We start from the raw sequence: 19,624 nt of genomic DNA on the forward strand, positions 1-19,624 counted from the left end.
GGATCCACCGGCCCGGGACGGGTTTCCGAGCCGCACTGCGCATGCCCGGCAGTCAGGGCCGGCGGAGGCGGTGGTTCCAGGCAGCGCGCTGCGCGCGGCGGTAATTAGTAATTGTCCTGCTCCAGGGAGGCGAAGGCGCGTGGGGCGCGGCTTCCCGGTGGCTGCGTGGCGTTACCCCGGTGCTAGGGGCAGCCACGCGGATGAGACCACCGCTTCTCCGTGCTCTATAGAGGCTTGTAGAGACAGAAGCACAGGCCGGTTCCGAGCCCTCCGGACCGCCCGAGTGGAGCTGAACTAGCACGCGGGGTCGGGCTGTGGGACTGCGAAGGCCGCGGAGAGGTGAGTCCCGCTGGTCCAGAGGGGGCTGTGGAGAGGTAAGCCCCGCGGCATTGAGGCTTTACCTCCCAGTTTGGGGTGCACAGATGGACTTTGGGGTCCAACGCAGGACTTTCTGATAAAACGGTCTGTATTCATCTCCTATTCGAAGAAGGTAGGGTCGTGTTTAAAAATAAAAAGCTCTTAGAAGCATTTGTGCACCCTCTTTCCCGTTTTCTCCACTTGCCCTTATCTCTAGGCCCTTTTTTTCGGCTTTCTTTTTTCCTCCAACACACGCGGACTTGCAGGGATTGGAGATCTGCCCGCGGGTCTGCGACCGCCTTAAGTAAGCATCCTTCCTGAAGAAAAGGCACGGATGGAGCTGCCCCTGAGCTTTCCGCCGGTGCTTGTCCCCACCCACCCGCTCCTGCCTCTCTCCTCCAAATGATTTTTTTTAATGGTTCTCTTTTCCTATTAAAACTTCAGGCCCCAAGATTGTTCTTTCAGGAGTCTAGCTGTATGGTACTTATATACTTACATTTTCCACTGTTTCCAGTATGATAAGCAGCAGTGTGCAACACTGCTGACATTTTTTGGAGCACTTCCACGTACATCGTTCATGTGGTTTCCTCAGTCATGTAAAATAGATGTTACCAGCTTTTCTCGGTGCAAGGGAGAACTGAAAGTGGTAGAGCTAAGTTTCCCCATGCTCTTGCTCTCTCGCTCCAAAACCCCACCTCTGCTTCTTTCGCTGTAGCTAAATGAGTTTAGTAATGATTATTATCTATCATAGGTGCTGGACATCTGCGGGGTCCTGATACCAGTCTATCCACTTATCTGGACTATAGCTTCCTCAGCTTAACAGAATTCTGCTTTTCAAAGCTAAACTCGATTCCTAACTCCTCTTTGGAATCGTGTCTGTGTCTGAGTGATTGGTAAAATTTTCACTGGTTTATAGCAACATAAGCGATACAATTTTTTATGAAGTTTAATTTATTTAAGGAACTATTATTATGCAGTCATTCAAAAGAATGAGATCAATATATATGTACAGACATGGAAAGTTGTTGTTTGTGAGTGGGGAAAAAAGATCCCATTTATGTGGTTAAAGTACACATCTAAGTCTACGGCCATGCCACCCCGAATGTGGCCGATCTCATCAGATCTCGGAAACCAAGCAGTGTCGGCCCTTGTTAGCACTTGGATGGGAGATCACCTAGGAATACCAGATGCTGTAGGTGTTAAAAAAAATAAAAATAAAGTACACATATACTTGAGTATGCACAGGAAATAACCTGTAGCATACACAAGAAATTAGGTGAGTTTGAGAAATGGTATTGGGGGAAAGAAGCCTTAAATTGATTAGTATGTAGTTTTAAGAAAAATTTTAAATGGGAATTATTCTGATTGCCATATCTCCTCTTTTTGGTGTTAAAATACTGTTTTATGAAATGATGAGAGAATGGTGGTAGAGGTAATTGGGTTTTGTCTTGAATCATTGTTCTCAACACAGTAAGTTGCCAATATGGCTGTGGCCACATGGATCTCTTCAGTCTCTGAATTACTATTGCTTTGACAGTGCTGATTACAGTCTTTTAGTGCTCAACTGCTATCCAGTTTCACATGTTTTAGCTGAGTAGAGGCTAAAACCTTAGATATCTATACTGTAGTTTCATAGTACCTAGCAGTACCCTGGCCACACTAAATAATGCTGTATAAACCTTGATTATTTCATCAGACACCAATTTTCAAGATGAGATTTCTTAATTCAAATTGTTTTAGAAGTGAAAGCAACAATTTTTTTTCTGTCTTCTCTAGGAAGGTACAATGGCGACGAGTTTATCTGTAATCTTGATCCTGACCTTCACACTGTCAGTTACAAATCCCCTTCGTGAACTAGAACCAGCAACTGCTTTCCCTCAGACCACTGAGAAAATTATTCCAAACTGGGAATCTGGCATTAATGTTGATTTGGCAGTTACCACACAGCGACATCATCTACAGCAACTTTTCCATCGCTATGGAGAAAATAATTCCTTATCAGTTGAAGGGTTCAGAAAGTTGCTTCAGAGTATAGGCATAGATAAGATTAAAAGAATCCATATACACCATGACCACGAGCATCACTCCGACCACGATCATCACTCCGACCACGATCATCACTCCGACCACGATCATCACTCCGACCATGATCATCACTCCGACCATGATCATCACCCTGACCATGATCATCACTCTCACCATAATCATGCTGCTTCCAATAAAAATAATCGGAAAGCTCTTTGCCCAGATCATGACTCTGATAGCTCAGGTAAAGATCCTAGAAACAGTCAGGGAAAAGGATCTCGCCGATCAGAACATGCCAGTGGTAGAAGGAATGCTTTAATCAAGGATAGTGTTGGTGCTAGTGAAGTGACTTCAACTGTGTATAATGCTGTTTCTGAAGAAACTCACTTTCTAGAGACCATAGAAACTCTAAAACCTGGAAAACTCCCCAAAGATGTGAGCAGTTCCACTCCACCCAGTATCACCGAAAAGAGCCCATTGAGCCGGCTGTTTAGGAGAAAAACAAATGAATCTGTGAGTGAGCCCAGAAAAGACTTTATGTATTCTAGAAACACGAATGAAAATACTCAGGAGGTAAGATGAGTGCTGTTCTTTTATTAATCAATATGCCTACTTGTTTGTCCTGTCATTGCCATTCTATCTGTAAGTATAAGGAGTTTAAAGAAAAAATAAAATGGCGAAGTTATTGAAAAGGGAATTTCTACTTTCTGCCACAAGGCCCTTGGCCCAAAGTGTCCCTAATGTGTTGTAAATGTTCCTGATACAAAACTTGGGTGATAGTAAGAATAGTGATGCCTGCTCAAACTATTTTCTAATATAGAATTTTTTAAAAGTATAGAAAGTAGATATCAAAGTTATTTTTGAAGAAACTCTTATAGGTGAATATTAATAAAAAAATAGAAAATAGAGCTTCAAAAAGCAAGAGTTAGAATACATGTTTTAAGTAAAGGTATGGTTGAAGGGGCTAAGGAATGCAAGAACAGTTTTACCTCCTTGGCAGAGATCACAATGACTTGTGGAGTAATGAAATTGAAGCTACTCCCAAGAATGATGTAGACAAGTGAATGTTTGGGCAGTGAAGTTCTGAGTTCATATGTTTTTTCGAGACTGGACTTCCAGACTGTACACAGTTTGCCTTGGCTAAGAGTGCAAGAACGAGGAATTAGCTGGTATATGCTAATAAGCAAAACTTAAGTACTTCATTCAGACCATCATATGACTGTACTGATTCTGGGATAATCCTAACGATGGTTATTCCCATAGCAGCTGTGGTGATAAAGTTCGTTCTTAATAATATTCACCAAGAATTATGGAAGATTAAAATAACTTGATAGAAGATGAGAAACAGGTGCTACTGCCAATTCAAGGGGAATGGGGCAGCTTATAATAATCAGATGAGGTTCTGTTCAAACTAAACTTGTCATCTAATTGTTGAAACAGCTGCCTGCCGGTACAGGTTTGTTTTATTACCAGCCTTGCCCTGCTTGAGAGTAATGTGCACAATTTAATATTCTGTCATAGAGATTTATTTTGCCAAGTGTGTAGACAGAACTGAGCTAAGTTTTGCAACTATGGTCATTGCTGGAAGAGTGGCATGTCTTGGGCTTGTTTAGGCCAGATCGGGTAGCGTTAGTACTAAAACAGCATATTTCTTAATCTCTAATGAATCCCATCTCGAAATTAAAGCTCATTTCCTTAATAGGTTTATAGAATGAGTTAACAGGCTTGTGAATGTTCTTTTACCCTCAAGCTTATTCCATTTAAGGCTTTCTCCATAGGTGACTAGTGATTTGACCCTTTCTGCCAAGAAGAAATAGGCAGAGAGGTGGAATACCACTATTGTGACATAGTAACTCTCCACAGCTTGAGGCAAGTTCCTAAGTACTCAAAACAAAAGTTGACTTTAATTAGTGTTAACTTTAAAAAAATAAAGAATCAAACTTCAATAAGGAAAGGGTGTTATGTCATCAAACAACATTTTTGGGGTTCTCTAATGGGAATGCCTTTCGGTGATTTTCACTGCTTTGTTTTCTTCAGTGTTTCAATGCATCAAAGCTACTTACGTCTCATGGCATGGGCATCCAGGTTCCACTGAATGCAACAGAGTTCAACTATCTCTGCCCAGCCATCATCAATCAAATTGATGCTAGATCGTGTCTACTTCATACAACGAGTGAGAAGAAAGCTGAAATCCCTCCAAAGACCTATTCTTTACAAATAGGTAGAATTGCATTTTTTATGTAAAAACAATTTCCCATAGATACATTTATGTTGTAGTTTTTCTTATACTTACATCAACCTATTCTTCAGCATAATTTCAAATGTACTATCTTAATTGTTATCTGCCTTGAAAATAGGAAAAGCAAGCATGTTAGCCCTCACCCTTAAAAAAAAAAAAAAAGGAAAAGAAAATAAAGGTTGTAACTTGTCTGAGGTTATCCCACAGAAAGTATCAGAGTCATCTGAAATTTGGGCTTTTTATACATTGTCACACCATTTGGGAGGAAGGGTCGAAGTTAATCTCTACTGTTCAGAAGCCTAATTCTAGTCTGTTCTTATTAGTAAATGAAACTAGAATAAGCTCTGCTACAGTGTAGTTTCAGTGCTCAAAATATAATAAGGAAATAATTGTTTACTGAGGAAATTATTCCCAGTTTTCTTTTTACCTTTTTTAACTTTTCCCTCTTTCATAGTTTAGGTGTTATGGGAGTCTGAAGACTCAGTTCCCAAATGAGCTAGAGTTCATCCTGTTTTATCATTTTTACCCATCTTTGTACCCCAGCTGAAGAATTTTTCATTAAGCTAATGCTCTTTATATGGAGGGTTCAGATTATTTACTTGACCTCATTTCTTAGTTATTGCTCTATTACCACCATCACAGTCCACTGAGTTTGTATTTCTTTAACTTCTCTACTTTTTACAAGTTGCTTTATGCTACTCCAAAGTGTCTCTTCTAAAGTTAATCAATTGTATGCTTTTTCCTTTGCTGTGCTTTGTTTGCCAGCCTGGGTTGGTGGCTTTATAGCCATTTCCATCATCAGTTTCCTGTCTTTGCTGGGTGTTATCTTAGTGCCTCTTATGAACCGGGTGTTTTTCAAGTTTCTCCTGAGTTTCCTTGTGGCATTGGCTGTTGGGACATTGAGTGGTGATGCATTTTTGCACCTTCTTCCACATGTAAGTATGGTAATTTGTCCTATTAGTGTGTTTTATTCAACATTGAAAATATATTTGTTTGGTTGGTACCAGAATTCTTTGTATTAATATGTGTAAAAGGTTAGAAATTTGATTTAGAGGAGTTGATTTTAAAATATATTTGATAACCAGAAGCTGCTTTTTTATGCTAGTTGTTAGTATATTTCACTTCTTGCTTTTCTTTTTAAAGGGAATTTACTAAATACAGACTAATTTAACTTGTTGGAACCCAGTTAATAAAAAGACTGATTCTACTCATATTAGCACTGTGACAGACTGCAATAATGTGAATCACCTGGTTACATGTTAGTGTAATTGCCACAGAAATAAAAAATGTGACTATATGTACCCAAGAAACTTAAGAGTTTTTCTTCGGTGTTGAATTTATGTGTGTATTTAGAGATTTATATCTTGTAATATAACTGAATTCTTAAAGCAAGTTTGGTAACGTGAACTTACTTTTCCATTAAATATTTGGGATAGGTACACAGGGAGAAAATACTTGAGTTCCATTTTATAAATTTCCTTTAGAGGTTTGCAGGTAAGTGAGGGGGTGGAGGAATTATTCCTAGAGTACTACATATCTCATCATGTTTCATTTAGTAGTGAATGAAAACTATTTTGCTGTGATAAACTCCCTGACCATCAGAAGGCAGATGTTCAGGAATACCTGCTGCACAAAGTAGCATGTGCTTATGACTCCCTCCCTATCTCATCTCTGTTATGTGCCACACCCAATTTCCTAACATGCAGTAACAGTTCCTACAGCAGTCAGCCGTAGGCTACTGGGGCAATGCACCTGGATCTCAGGTACCTACTAAGGGCCATTTACACAGACTGAGCTTTTTGTAAGCACACTGATGATACTGGTATGAGCTTTTCAGCTGAGAGTATAAGCAGTAAACACTGTTCACCTGGCAGTTCCCTATTATTTGTGGCCATGATAACTTGTCAAACATTGAAAACACCCACTGCCCATTATGAGGGTCATTGGGAAATGTATCTGTCTTTACACTGAACAAATCCACTGTATTAAATGCCATAGTAGATTGTATATGTTAAGCTCTAGATAGCTAGCTGCTTGTTGGTCATTTTATTTTTAATATCCTAAACTTCTCTTTATTCTGAAGTATCCCATTAATTGCCTAATTCTGAATGATTTCAAATTTGACCTTATTTTTAGCCAATTTCTCTGACATGTGTGAAACTAATGAATTTATAAAATACATGTTGTTTTGCTTTTAGTCTCATGCAAGTCACCACCATAGTCACAGCCATGAAAAACTAGCAGTGGAAATGAAGAGAGGGCCACTGTTCAGTCATCTATCTTCTCAAAACATAGAAGAAAGTACCTATTTTGATTCCACATGGAAGGGTCTAACAGCTCTGGGAGGCTTGTATTTCATGTTTCTTGTTGAACATGTACTCACATTGATAAAGCAATTTAAAGACAAGAAGAAGAAGGTAAGAAAAAGTATGCTGAGTACTTACTATGCACGGGACATTTATTTAAAGTAGCACTGTAACTGGACTGTTAACAGAGCTTGTCCAGAGTATATGATCTTCATTTGAGATGGGTTGAGTATTCTTGAGATACTTTTTGCTCCTAGAGGCATTAATGGAGAGCAATTCTGTATCTTTATGACCCTGGAGTTCTCTTGTCTTCTGAATTCTCTTCAAACTCATGAGAGGGTAAGAAAGGCAAGGATAAATATCTATATAAATGACCAAACAAGGCACAAGCAAGGCCTTGAAGATCAGAAACATTGTGATTATGGCCTTGATGTTGGCATTGGTTTCACAGTTGTATACTTAACCCCAAACTCATTGAGTTGTATACATTAAATGTTTGCAGCTTTATATGTCAATCATACCTCAGTAAAGTGGTTTAAGAAAAAAAGTATAATAGATACACTATCAATATTTATTGGTAGTTATGATTAACTCTGATTAAATTATTCACCCAGTAGCTGAGTATTCTGTTTTATTTGAAAGGGTATGTAACTTTCACAGACTCCCCCTTTGCAAATTGTCATCAGAAAGTAGTATGAAGCCAAGCAGTAGACTCTTTATTTCTGATAAAAATAACTTTGACTTGCCTGTGGTTATTTACCTCTTAAATGATGTGTACAGGCAAGTCAGTCAGAAGACTGTCCTAGTGGGGACTCTTAAAAATGACATGTACACATCTTGGACATTTTAATTTAACTTAAAACATTGTGCACTTGTTCTGGTCATTTGATGTTGACCAAGAGTTTCTTTGAGTTGGAATTCTGTGGGTTTTTTTTTTTCTACAGCCATGCTGCTTCATCTACAATGTCCAATTTCTATTTCTCTAAAATTGATCAAGAAGTCACATACTTGTAAAGCAATATATTTTGAGTGTAAAATCTAGATTTTGGAAATTTAAAAAATTTTTACAATTGTCGCCTTATATAATTTGTTAGCCTTTTTTTTTTAAGCCACTTGTCTCTGAATCTTTCAAAAGCCTTTATTAAGTTTTCATAGAAGTAACTATTCTCACCATCATCACATAGTTTAAGCAATATATGACTAATATTTGTTTTTGTGCAGTTACAATAACAAATATAACTAGCATGAAGAGGCTCAAAAACTAACATAGTTGACTCTTGCTGAGCATAGAGCTCACCGTAGGAAACCAGTGCATGTGTGAACAGGAGAATAGCCTCCTGCTCCATCCTATGAATATTTATTTGTCCTCGTGTGTTTTCATTCACTAAAATCTGAAATTGCATGTTTCGAACCTTCTCCTTACTGGATCTAAATTTAGAGGAAAGAAGTGAAATAAGAATGGCTTAGTCATTATTAATCCAGGAAGTCATCTTCCATGTTCCTTTTGTCCCCATTGCTTCACTTGGACTGGTTTGAGGAATTATCCTACTTTATGTTCTCTGAAATTATTTTTACGTTAAAAAAATTATTTTTAGCTTTTTTGGTGGGAGAGTTGGAGGTTGGTTGTCTTATCATTTTTGTGTTTCAAATGCTACAATTTATTTAACATCATCATTTCAATTTGGTTTTCAAATTTTTCTTAAAGATGACTTTTCTTTAATCTAGCACTCTTTAGCATGGGACTCTGAGAGGTAGGCTCTATTTAATACAGAACGGTATTATTCAAACTCTGGATTATAACTCATTAGTTGTGAAATCAGTCTTGTGTCATGACCAGTGTTTTAAATGCAACAGTAATATTCTAGTATATTACATATCTTACTATGTATAGATTACATACATTACTGTGGATTATATTCAAAGAAGTTTGATGATCTCTATTCTTAACTAAAATAGCTTTTACTGGAATGTAAGGACTTGAGAGCCAGGACCTCTTTGTCTTGTTTATTGCTATATCTCCAATGCCTAGCTTAGCGACTGGCACATAAGCAATGGCTACAAAATATTTGTTGAATATATAAGAAACACTAAATAGCAAGTAAGCATAATTTCTAGATGAAGACTTTTCACAGGAGTTTTAGAATACATCAGGTATCTTTTTTCAAGGGCATCCAGATCTTAATTTTACATAACAGTTTTTAATCTCATTTTGTTCTCTCAAAAAGAAGAAATCCTATTTATTATATTTTGTCTTCTCCCAGTCCAGAGCAGAGCAGGCAGAGCAATTTGTTTAAATGAAAATCTGATACGGTTGGACTCCACTACTTAAAATCCTTCCTTTAGTGATTTCTCATTACTTTTATAACAAAATCCACAACTCTTAACAGTTTTGCATTGTCTGATCTCCAGCAGCCCAGCTTTATCTCTAGCCACCTTGACCTTGACCTACCGGGCCCCAACCACCTTGTCCTCCTTTCCGTTCAGATCATGGCTGGCCCCTTCCTGCTTTAGGACCCTCCTACTCGCACATGCTGTTCTTTCTGCCTGGAATACTGCCTACCCTGCTCTTCCCTGGTAAACCCCTACTCATCTTGATTCTTGGTACAAATATTACTTTCTCAAGAAAGCCTGTCCTGGGGTTTAGTTAGGTCTTACTGTTATACACTCTCATAGCACTCTTGCGTTTTTTCTTTGTAAATGTATCAAAAATTGCAGTCAAAAAATTGTATAATCATTATCTGTATAAAGCCTCCCTCCCATTGGTGAGTGATAAATTCTATGAGAACAGAGACCCTTTTGTCGACATAAATGTCCAAATCTGTAGAGAAATTTTATGAGTTTTTTTGAGCCAAACTGACAACATTTGCCAGGAAGCAAAATCTCAATGAATTGAGAAAGTGCCCTGGAGAATGTCAGTTTTGCAGCTTATTTTACACATTAGAATCAGGAGCAGAGTAGGGAGCGTTACGTGAAATCTATTGGGGTAAATTAAGGGGCGAGGAAAATCAAAAGGGAGAAATCTCTGGAATTGGATATAAAGTAAAACATAGAGACACATATTTCTTTTACATTGGTGGGTCCAAGGTAGTTAATAATTAACATTTATAGCACACAGAGATGGTATTCAGACAGTAACAGTGAGGGAGAGGAGAGGTTCTGTGGTCTCCTGCTCTGGTGCAATGGGTGTGCCCTGGGGGTCTGGAAAAGGAAATTACTCTTGACATTTCAAAGGTATGTTTTAAAGGAGATTACTCTGACATTTCAAAGGTATGTTATCTTAGATGCAAAAAAAAACAATAAATGCAAAAAGACTTAACAGGTTCACTTACAGCAAAGATAGATCTTTTGTCAAGGAAGCTACAGACCTAGGATGGGACTACTGCCATGACCTGCTTTTAGTTAGGAATTTTTATGTTTAGACTATCCTATGTGGTTACTTTCAGTCCCAGTTTGTAAGGCCCACCATGCAGGCCTCCCCTGAGCTTGTCAGGTTTAGTATGTGGCCCCTCCTTTGTGTTACATTGTATTGCCAGCAATTAGCATAGGGAACATTATAAGCCCTAATACTTGCATAATGAAACAATTTATTAAAATCTAAGTTCTAGAGTTGTTGCCCAACGAGAAATAAAGCATCAACTAAAGTGATTTAAAGTATACTGAATTCATTTATATTCACAAATATTCAAATACTTTCTCTGAGGCATTACGTTAGGGGTAGATACAAAGATTTGTGCGTTTGCCTTTAAAACTTTTTGTAACCTGTCGACACAAGAATATCCAAAGCTGTAGAAAATTTTTATAAGCGCTCATTAGAATTTATTTGAGCCAAACAGGACATGCCCAGAAGCTGAATCTCAACAGACTAAGGAAAATGCTTCCCAGAATGACAGTTTGTGGTTTTCTTTTTTTTTCATTTGGAATTAAGGAGGGACCATAAGGAAGATTACATGTGAGAAAGTGAGGCAGGAAAATCTCTATGATCGCATTACCAGATAGTTAACAAGATTATGTGCTCTCTTGAGGGAGTTTTCCTTTGGGTTCCCATCCCTGGGGTCTGAAAAAGTCATTTTAAAGGTGTGTTAACCTAGATGCTTAAAAACAATGGACAGGGCTTGCTTAAATCAGATAAGCTTTTTATTTGTTAATGATGTTTTATTATAGGAAAAGTATTTTACTTTTAATAACAAATACGTATCATTGTCACAGTATAGTTTTAGGATATAAAAAGTGGAAGTCCGGGATTTCAGTGTCCAAAAGAAAGATGGAGAAAACAAAACAGTTGGTTAGCAGGTCACTAAATGCCTGAAGAAAATGCCTGTAGCTGGTTCTAAATTGACAACTTGAGGCAGAGCTCAATTTTAATGTGTGTTTGAGTCACTTGGTGATCTAGTTAAAATCCCCATTTTTATTCATTAGGTCTAGGTGTGGCCTGAGATTGTGTATTTCTAAGCATCCCAAGGGATGCTGTGTTGCTTATGTAAGACCACACTTGGATGACCTAGGGGACATTCAGAAAGATGAGTGTGACCTTTTTACATTTCGTATTCCTGAGGCATTGATTCTTTACCTTTCTGAATAGTTGCTATGCCCAGGAGACACTACTAGGTCCTGTGCAAGTTAAGTACAGGCCCTGCTCGTAGGTGGCATTTTTTTCCAATAGGGGTCTTTTTCTCTGCTGTCTTTCTGTATCTTTTGCTTAACTTTATTTAAAGCTATACACATAAGCAAATCAACTCTTTAAAAATATTGCTTTCCCTTGCTATTTTAGAATCAGAAAAAACCTGAAAATGATGATGACGTGGAGATTAAGAAGCAGTTGTCCAAGTATGAATCTCAACTTTCAACAAATGAAGAGAAAGTAGGCTCAGATGATCGTAAGTCCTTGAGAATCTGAGGGCTGGAGGGAGTTCATTACTCTGCATTCTGCAGAGTTTGGACTATCTGGAAAAGATTGAGCCTATGTCCTTTTCTGTTTTTTAATCTCATACTTTATTTTAAATTGCCACTGAGTTGGTTGTTTCTATATGTATTTACATCTTTTTCCTATAATTTTTTAATTTGAGGTAAATTCAGATTCTGTGTCCTTTTCCTGTATTCTCCAATTATCCTACCTGCATTTATCATTCTCCTTCCCACCCTTTTCTTCCCCGGACACGTATGCACATTTTTTTCCTAAAGCATTCGAAAAAAAATTGCAGACATGATGCTTCTTTACCGCTAAATACTTAAGTGTATATTTCCTAAGAAAAAGGACATTTTCTTATATAACTACAGTTCAGTTATCAAAATCAGGAAATTAATGGTGATACACTGAGGGAAAAAAATTCATTGTTGCTACTGCTTATTTGTAAGGTTTCCTGTCTACCTTTGTTTTCCAACATACTGTTTTTCTCTAAAGAGCAAGTAAAATGTCCTTATTCATCTTCCTGCATCTGTTCTCTTCAACCTTTTTAATGGGCTCCAGTGAATATATAATGATGAGAAGAAATAGCTGCTCTAGAATTGGACCAGTGTCAGAAATGCTTCTGGGAAAAGTGATACCAGTGTACAAAATAGAAAAACAAAACCTTATCGTTGTAATTTACTTTTCTTTGTACAAATAGATAATAAATGATTCTTGTTGATGATGGTATTTCAGATTCTTCTGTTTTTCATTGAATTTCGCCCTCAAAAAGGAAGTCAGACAAGAAGATTATGCGTGGTTTTTATTTCCAATTTCAATATGTTTCTTAAATATTTTTCTAAAATAAGTGTGTGCTTTTTATAATCAAGAAAAAAGTCATCTTTAAAAATATAGGGAGGCAGAAGAAATTAAAGATTCCAGAAGGTAGTTATTGAAGGTTAATGCTTAAAAGCCGTTCTTAATATGTGAGACCATTCAATTTCTAAAATTCATTAAAACCTATTGATGTTTTTCATCAACAATATTCTGATGGTTCTGCAGGTATATGTGAAAGAGTTGCCATGCTTTATTGTCAGTGGGAATGTTTGAAATGTTTTTAAGCACGTTAACAAAGCTTTCTGAATTTGTCCCAATGTCCTTTTTTGTTTATACCTAGGATCTGAAGGTTATTTACGAGCAGACTCACAAGAGCCCTCCCACTTTGATTCTCAACAGCCAGCAATCTTGGAAGAAGAAGAGGTCATGATAGCTCACGCTCATCCACAAGAAGTCTATAATGAATATGTACCCAGAGGGTGCAAGAATAAATGCCATTCTCATTTCCATGATACACTTGGCCAGTCAGACGATCTCATTCACCACCATCATGACTACCATCATATTCTCCATCACCATCACCACCAAAACCACCACCCCCATAGTCACAGTCAGCGCTACTCTCGGGAGGAGCTAAAAGATGCCGGCATCGCCACATTAGCGTGGATGGTGATAATGGGTGACGGCCTGCACAATTTCAGCGATGGCCTAGCAATTGGTATACATTGACATATTTTCCCTTTATTGATTGAGTCTGAAAATGTCACATCAAACTACTAGTCCAATTTAAACAAAGGATAGGTTGGTTTTGATAAGGCTATTAATTTCTAAGATTGTCAAAATGTTATTTTTTGGCTACTTTGACAATGAAATACTTGGTAAATGTTGTTAGATAAATGCTAGGAGCTATTCCCAGCCTATTACCTAAGTTGTGACTGCTAAAGTTGTTTTAGTTGGCAGGGTCTTAAGGTCAGGCTCTAATGTGCTTGGAGCATGTGTGAGTTCTTTTTTCCCCTATACATTTAAGTTCGCTTATCTGTAATATAAACAATATTAAGGTGTAAAAACCTTTTCTACCACCTTTTCTTTCATGGTGTAAAGGACTCTGTATATCTGATGAGTTCAATTACCAATCTCTGTCCAAAGAGTAACTGTAGAGGTATTTTTAATTTATTATAATTAGTTTCAAGTATATAGTACATTGGTTAGACATCTAAATAGTTCGTAAAACGATCCCCCCAATTGCTCCCTCCCTCTCCCGACCCTCCACCTAGCCAATGTATTAATGCTGACTGCATTCCCTGTGCTGTGCTCCCCATCCCTGTGACCATCCATCAGCTATTAATTTGTACTTTAACCCTTCACATTCTCCCAGCCCCCCGAATCTCCCTCCCCTCTCCATCACTAAATTATCCACTATATTTGTGAGTCTATTTTTGATTAGTTTTTTCTTTTTATTCCTTTGATTCTGCATATAAGTGAAATATAGTGTTTATCTTTCTCTGTCTGACTTAAATACTTTCTAGGTCCATCAAAGCAATATCTTTTTCCATCCCCTTTCTTTTCATATGTAGGAGTCTTGTTATCTCATCCTTTCAACCACTCTATCTTTTAGTTGGAGCACTTAATTTTTTTCCATTTAAGGTACTTATTGATAGGAATGTAGTTGTTACCATTCTTTATTCCTGTTTTTGATACAATGACCATTCTTTATTCCTGTTTTTGATACATGTTTTTTCTTCTTAAAGAAGTCCTTCCAACATTTCTTGTAATACCGGCTTGGTGGTAATAAAATTCCTCTAGCTTATTTTTGTCTGGGAAGCTCTTTATCTGTCCTTAAACTCTAAACGATAGCTTTGCTGGATAAAGTATCCTTGGTTGTAGATCCTGGGTCTTCATCCTGTCAAATATTTTTTGCCAAGCCCTTCTGTCCTGCATAGTTTCTTCTGAGGAATCAGCTGCCAGGCTTATGGGTATTCCCTTATAAATAATTATTTGTTTTTCTCTTGCTTTTAATATTCTTTCTTTGCATTTAACCTTTGGCATTTTAATTATGATATGTCTTGGTGTGGTCCTCTTTGAATTCCTGATTTTTGGAATTCTCTGAGGTTCTTGGGGTTTTATGTCCATTTCCATCATCAGGTTAAGGAAGTTTTCCATCATTATTTCTTCAAATAGCTGTTCAACATCGTGATTTTCTTCAGGTACGCCAGACAGATATTTGGACCCTTAATAGTATCCCATATGCTCCTTAAATTATTTTGATAGCCTTGGCATCTTATTTCTTGCCATTCTGATTGTGTGCCCTTGGCTTCCCCGTCCTCTAGGAAGGGCATTTGATCCTTTTCTTTATTCACTCTGTTTATTCCTTTGTTTATTCTATTTAATATACTTCTCATCTCAGATAATGTGTTCTCCATTTCAGACTGGTTCCCTTTTGTAATTTCCATTTTTATGTTTTTTTTTTTTAATCTCTTTGTTGGAGTTCTCTACAGTTCCCAAAAGTTCATTGAGCATCATTATAACCAGTGTTTTGAACTCTGCATCTGTTAGATTACTTGACTCCATTATATCTGGATCTCTGTTCTGTTCTCTCATATGGTTTCCGATTCTTTGTCTTCCCATTTTGGCTGCCTTTCTGTGTCTGTTTCTATATACTAAGCAAAGCTGCTAAGTCTCCCGGTCTTATTTTGTGGATTTGTGAAGTAGGTGCCTGTCCAGTGGCACAGTCCTGAGAGGGGTTCAGTCGCAGGCCAAACTTAGCCCAAGCCTCTACCCCTCTGGGACCACCTGTTAAGATTCAGCAAACAATCCACAGATGCTGAGCTTATAGTTGCCTCAAAAGGCCATGCCAGAAACTGAGGCCAGCTGCCTCCAGTGTGAGTGTAGGTGCTGCTCAGCAAGGAGCTCCTGATTCGCTGAAGATATATCTGGATATGGCTTGGGTGGGCCCATGAGTTGGGGTAGGCGGAGTTTCAGGGAATCCTCTGGGTAGAGTGACCTGTTATCTAGTTTCATGACGTCTTGGCTATGGTGGTGCTGTGTCCACGCACTGGGATGGGGGAGGGCTCACCAGAACAGTACCGCTGGCATTTCTGTACAGAGCGAGTCTTGCCTTGGCTCTCACTCCAACAGTGTCCCTCTGAGTCCCTGGTACCCGCTGTGTGCAGCCAAATAGGCACTAGTGCTCAGAGTGAGCACGTCCGTCACCGCGAAAATCCTTTCACAGACGCGGCTCCTTTAAGAGGCGTCTGCTGCTGCCGCAGCCTCCGTCTCAGCCGCTCGGGACCAGGCAGCCCCGCATCCTCGCCCAGTCCTACCTTCAGCCATTGCAGGGTGCTTTCTTGAATTTCTCCATAGTTGTATGGCTTGTTCATCTAGATCCAAGACGATTTTTCTTTGCTGCTTGCTCCTTGTTTTCGTCACAACTTTGATTTGGTCGCCAGAGGGATGAAAAGAGTCTATCATCTACGTTATTTTTTTCGGTCTTAGAACTGTGGAATTTTTGCTATTAAATTGTTATACCGCAATTAGGAGACAGTAGACTACTACAAATTTTAGTAACTTAGTGCTGAAAGGAACCATATGAATAATTACAGATAAGGCAGTTGTGCCCTGGCAAGATGAACCACTTGCCCAAGAAGACTTGTTTTGAAGCTGGCTGAGATGAGCCCAAGCCTTGACTCTCTGGGAGCCTGGTGCTCTTCCTCCTCTATGTACTGTCTACAGCATAAGCAACAAAGGAAAATATGCAAATGCTCAGTCATGGTTTATAATTGATCAGTTGTATAGTATGTTAACTTTTAAAAGGAGGGGAGTTTAGTCGCTCCTTACTAACATGAAAGAATAAACAAGTCTATATAGTGAATTCCTCTGAGGTCAGTGAAACAATTGTACTCTTGACTGCTGAGTTTTTTTCTAAACCTTTTTAATCAGTTTATATTTTTAAGTAAGTGTTTAATGCAGTAGCAATTGCTTCTCAGGTTTGAGTAAGATCATCTAATCACTTCATGGCGAAGTAGAATCATCAGTTATACCAGCTTGTGCTCCATTGGGAAATTTAAACCTAATCAAATGTAATCTAAGATTACTTACAAAATAGATACAGGGTGCAGTTGGGAAAGTTCCGTTTATTCACACCAAAATATAGTTTATTTCTTTTATTTCATTTTGTGTGCTGGTAAGATTTTTTAAAAACACACCCACAAAGTAATGTAGCCAATCTTTTTCTGATTGATTTTTACACAGGTGCTGCTTTTACTGAAGGTTTATCAAGTGGTCTGAGTACTTCTGTTGCTGTTTTTTGTCATGAGTTGCCTCATGAATTAGGTAAGAGAACCATGCAAATGGTATTTTCCAAATGGCTGAATTATCCTAGTGTCACTAGCCTTTGCTAATGGTAGTTCCAGCAAGCTTCCTCGTAACTTTTATGCCAGAATCTGACCCTATAAGTAGAATTACACAGTTGCCTGTGTGGGGTTGCCAAAGAGGTACCTGGGCCCTCTTTCTCATCCTCTTCCCCTACTAAATATCTTCTTATACCAGCATACTGGAGACATCAGTGATCATTATCTTCATACACACAATATGAATTACATCAAAGGAATCTTCTTCCATTAATTAGAACTGTTAGCCCTGGGTAATTCATTATTATTTTCTTTCTCTCAAAAAAATTGGAGAATTTCTTAAATCTGGAAAGTTTCTTGAGTAGGTGTCTTAAAAATGATTTTTCAATTACTTTATCCTCTTTCTGTTTTCTGTTAAAGGTGACTTTGCTGTTTTACTAAAGGCTGGCATGACTGTTAAACAGGCTGTCCTTTATAATGCTTTGTCAGCCATGCTGGCATATCTTGGAATGGCAACAGGAATTTTCATTGGTCATTATGCTGAAAATGTTTCTATGTGGATATTTGCACTTACTGCTGGCTTATTCATGTATGTCGCTCTGGTTGATATGGTAAGTTTTTCATAAGTCGAATTAAGGTATTGGCTAATAAAATAGAGAAAATGTTTAGTGAAACCTTATTTTTAAAAAGGCTTTAGATTAAAGCAATAGTGTTAAGTCATTCTATGCTCAAAAAGATAGCATATCAAATATAGGTCCCTTAGAGTTGATTTTTTTGGATTGTTGATCACAAGCACATCTTTTTCCTGCCTAATGTGCACGAGGATACAGAGAAATATCTGCTCCCTTCTGATATGTCATTTCAAGAATAGAATCTTAGTAATCATGCTTTGAATTGTGTATAGAGTTGTACGAAACCTAGCACAAGCCACATATTGTTGACATGCTGTGTGTACTCCAGAAGGCTTAAAAGTTCCTTAGTAATGGACAAAGGAGTCATATCTATCATCAGAGTCCACATAACAAGCCCACCGATCTTGTTGCTAAAATTTTATATTGCGTAAAATTTCCATATATGTAAACTCAGGTAAGCCACATGTTATATTCAGTTAAGGTACAGGCAGTAACTAAAGCAAGTTAATACAGCTCTCCATTTTACAGTGGAGCAAACTGGACCAATATAAATTTGACTTGCTGAGCATATTGTAAATATTCATTGTGAATTAAACTGCTAGAAAATGCTGTGTGACATTATTAGCTGGAATCAGTATATATGTGGTCATGTTTTAATGAATTGACTCTGTATATCCAGCCTACATATAAAGCTAATATACTGTCCTTCAAATTCTTATAAAAACTAATCTGTAGTTCTGAAACCTTAAAGGTTGCTCTATTTTTTACTTCTCTAAGGTACCTGAGATGCTGCACAATGATGCTTGTGACCATGGATGTAGCCGCTGGGGATATTTCTTATTACAGAATGCTGGAATGTTTTTGGGTTTTGGAATTATGTTGCTTATTTCCATATTTGAACATAAAATTGTGTTTCGTATAAATTTCTAGTTAGGGTATAAATGCTAGAGTAGCTTAAAAATTTGCTGTCTGTGGTTTGAATAGGTCATAGGGAGAAGAGAGTTGTATGCTATCATATGCAGCATTTAAGGTTAGTGGATTTTGTGATTTTTGTATTGAATATTGCCATTCGTGATGCTTATAATGTCAGTTGTGGTAACATAAAGGTACGTTTTAATATGTAAGTTATTCTATTTTAGGAATATAAACTATATGTGCAATTTGCCAGTTTTACCAGTTTATTGTATAAAGGATATATTTGGCATGACATGTTCTGTATATTTTAGGAAAAACGTCTTTAATGTTTTTTGTAGAACTAATTTAATATGGTAATTTCCATGCTGGATTTTAGGCCTCTGAAGAACTGTTGGCGCTTAGGAGTAAGAGTACGCATGAAGCCTGAGATACCAATAAAACTTGTACTGAATTTAAGCTAAGAAATAAGGAGAAAAAAAGTATAAGAATTAAGAAAGCATAGATTTCTTTCCAAAAAGTCACAAAACTGGTTATAAAATAGAAGGGAAAATTTTAGATTTAAATTTAAAAAGCAATATTAGTAAAGTACATTCATAAACATTTCTGTCAGAGTATTGTTCCTATAAGACCACAGTGAGCACTTTTTACTAATCTAGTTGTACATTTAACTTTGTATGATAGAAACGTCTAAATATATTTAATGAATTCAAGCACTATTTCACTTGACCAAGAAATTTGGATTTTAAAATATTTGGAGATGTACCAGATGGGTATGAGTAAGTTTATGTATTGTCAGAAGACTTGGATATCGCCAGGTTATATATCACCCAAAGTCACGTGATTGGATGGTTATCTGGTTTACAAAATGTCAGTGTATTATAATTTTGAGATAAAGGCATTAAAACCATACTGAGTATAATTTGACTTCTGGATTCAGAAAGTACTTTGGTATCTTTCAGTGCTTCAGTGTTGTCATTATAAGCAATTGTCATTTTTATAGTACTTTAGACATACTAGAGCTATGTGGCATTCTCTAGATGTTGCTTTCCTACAAAATAAATTCCTTATGTCAGCTTTATTAAAAG

The 19,624-nt window shown here is 37.5% G+C and overlaps 1 protein-coding gene across 2 annotated transcripts; it reads left to right on the forward strand.

Annotated features, from left to right (window-relative positions):
* Positions 1–92: 92 nt before the first annotated feature.
* Positions 93–19,617, forward strand: SLC39A6 (solute carrier family 39 member 6). Of its 2 annotated transcripts, none has more exons than XM_011361454.2 (10): positions 93–374; positions 2,134–2,955; positions 4,420–4,603; positions 5,387–5,556; positions 6,820–7,038; positions 11,696–11,801; positions 12,987–13,364; positions 16,895–16,975; positions 17,413–17,603; positions 18,402–19,617. In XM_011361454.2, the coding sequence occupies exons 2-10, from the start codon at positions 2,143–2,145 to the stop codon at positions 18,552–18,554; spliced, it is 2,295 nt and encodes a 764-aa protein (XP_011359756.1). In that variant the 5' UTR covers positions 93–374; positions 2,134–2,142; the 3' UTR covers positions 18,555–19,617. The 2 variants fall into 2 exon arrangements, with proteins under 2 accessions (XP_011359756.1, XP_011359746.1); XM_011361444.2 differs by having other exon boundaries at positions 93–339.
* The last annotated feature ends 7 nt before the right edge of the window (positions 19,618–19,624 follow it).

Source organism: Pteropus vampyrus, unplaced genomic scaffold (assembly GCF_000151845.1).
Source record: "Pteropus vampyrus isolate Shadow unplaced genomic scaffold, Pvam_2.0 Scaffold3, whole genome shotgun sequence".
Classification (NCBI taxonomy): Eukaryota; Metazoa; Chordata; class Mammalia; order Chiroptera; family Pteropodidae; genus Pteropus; species Pteropus vampyrus.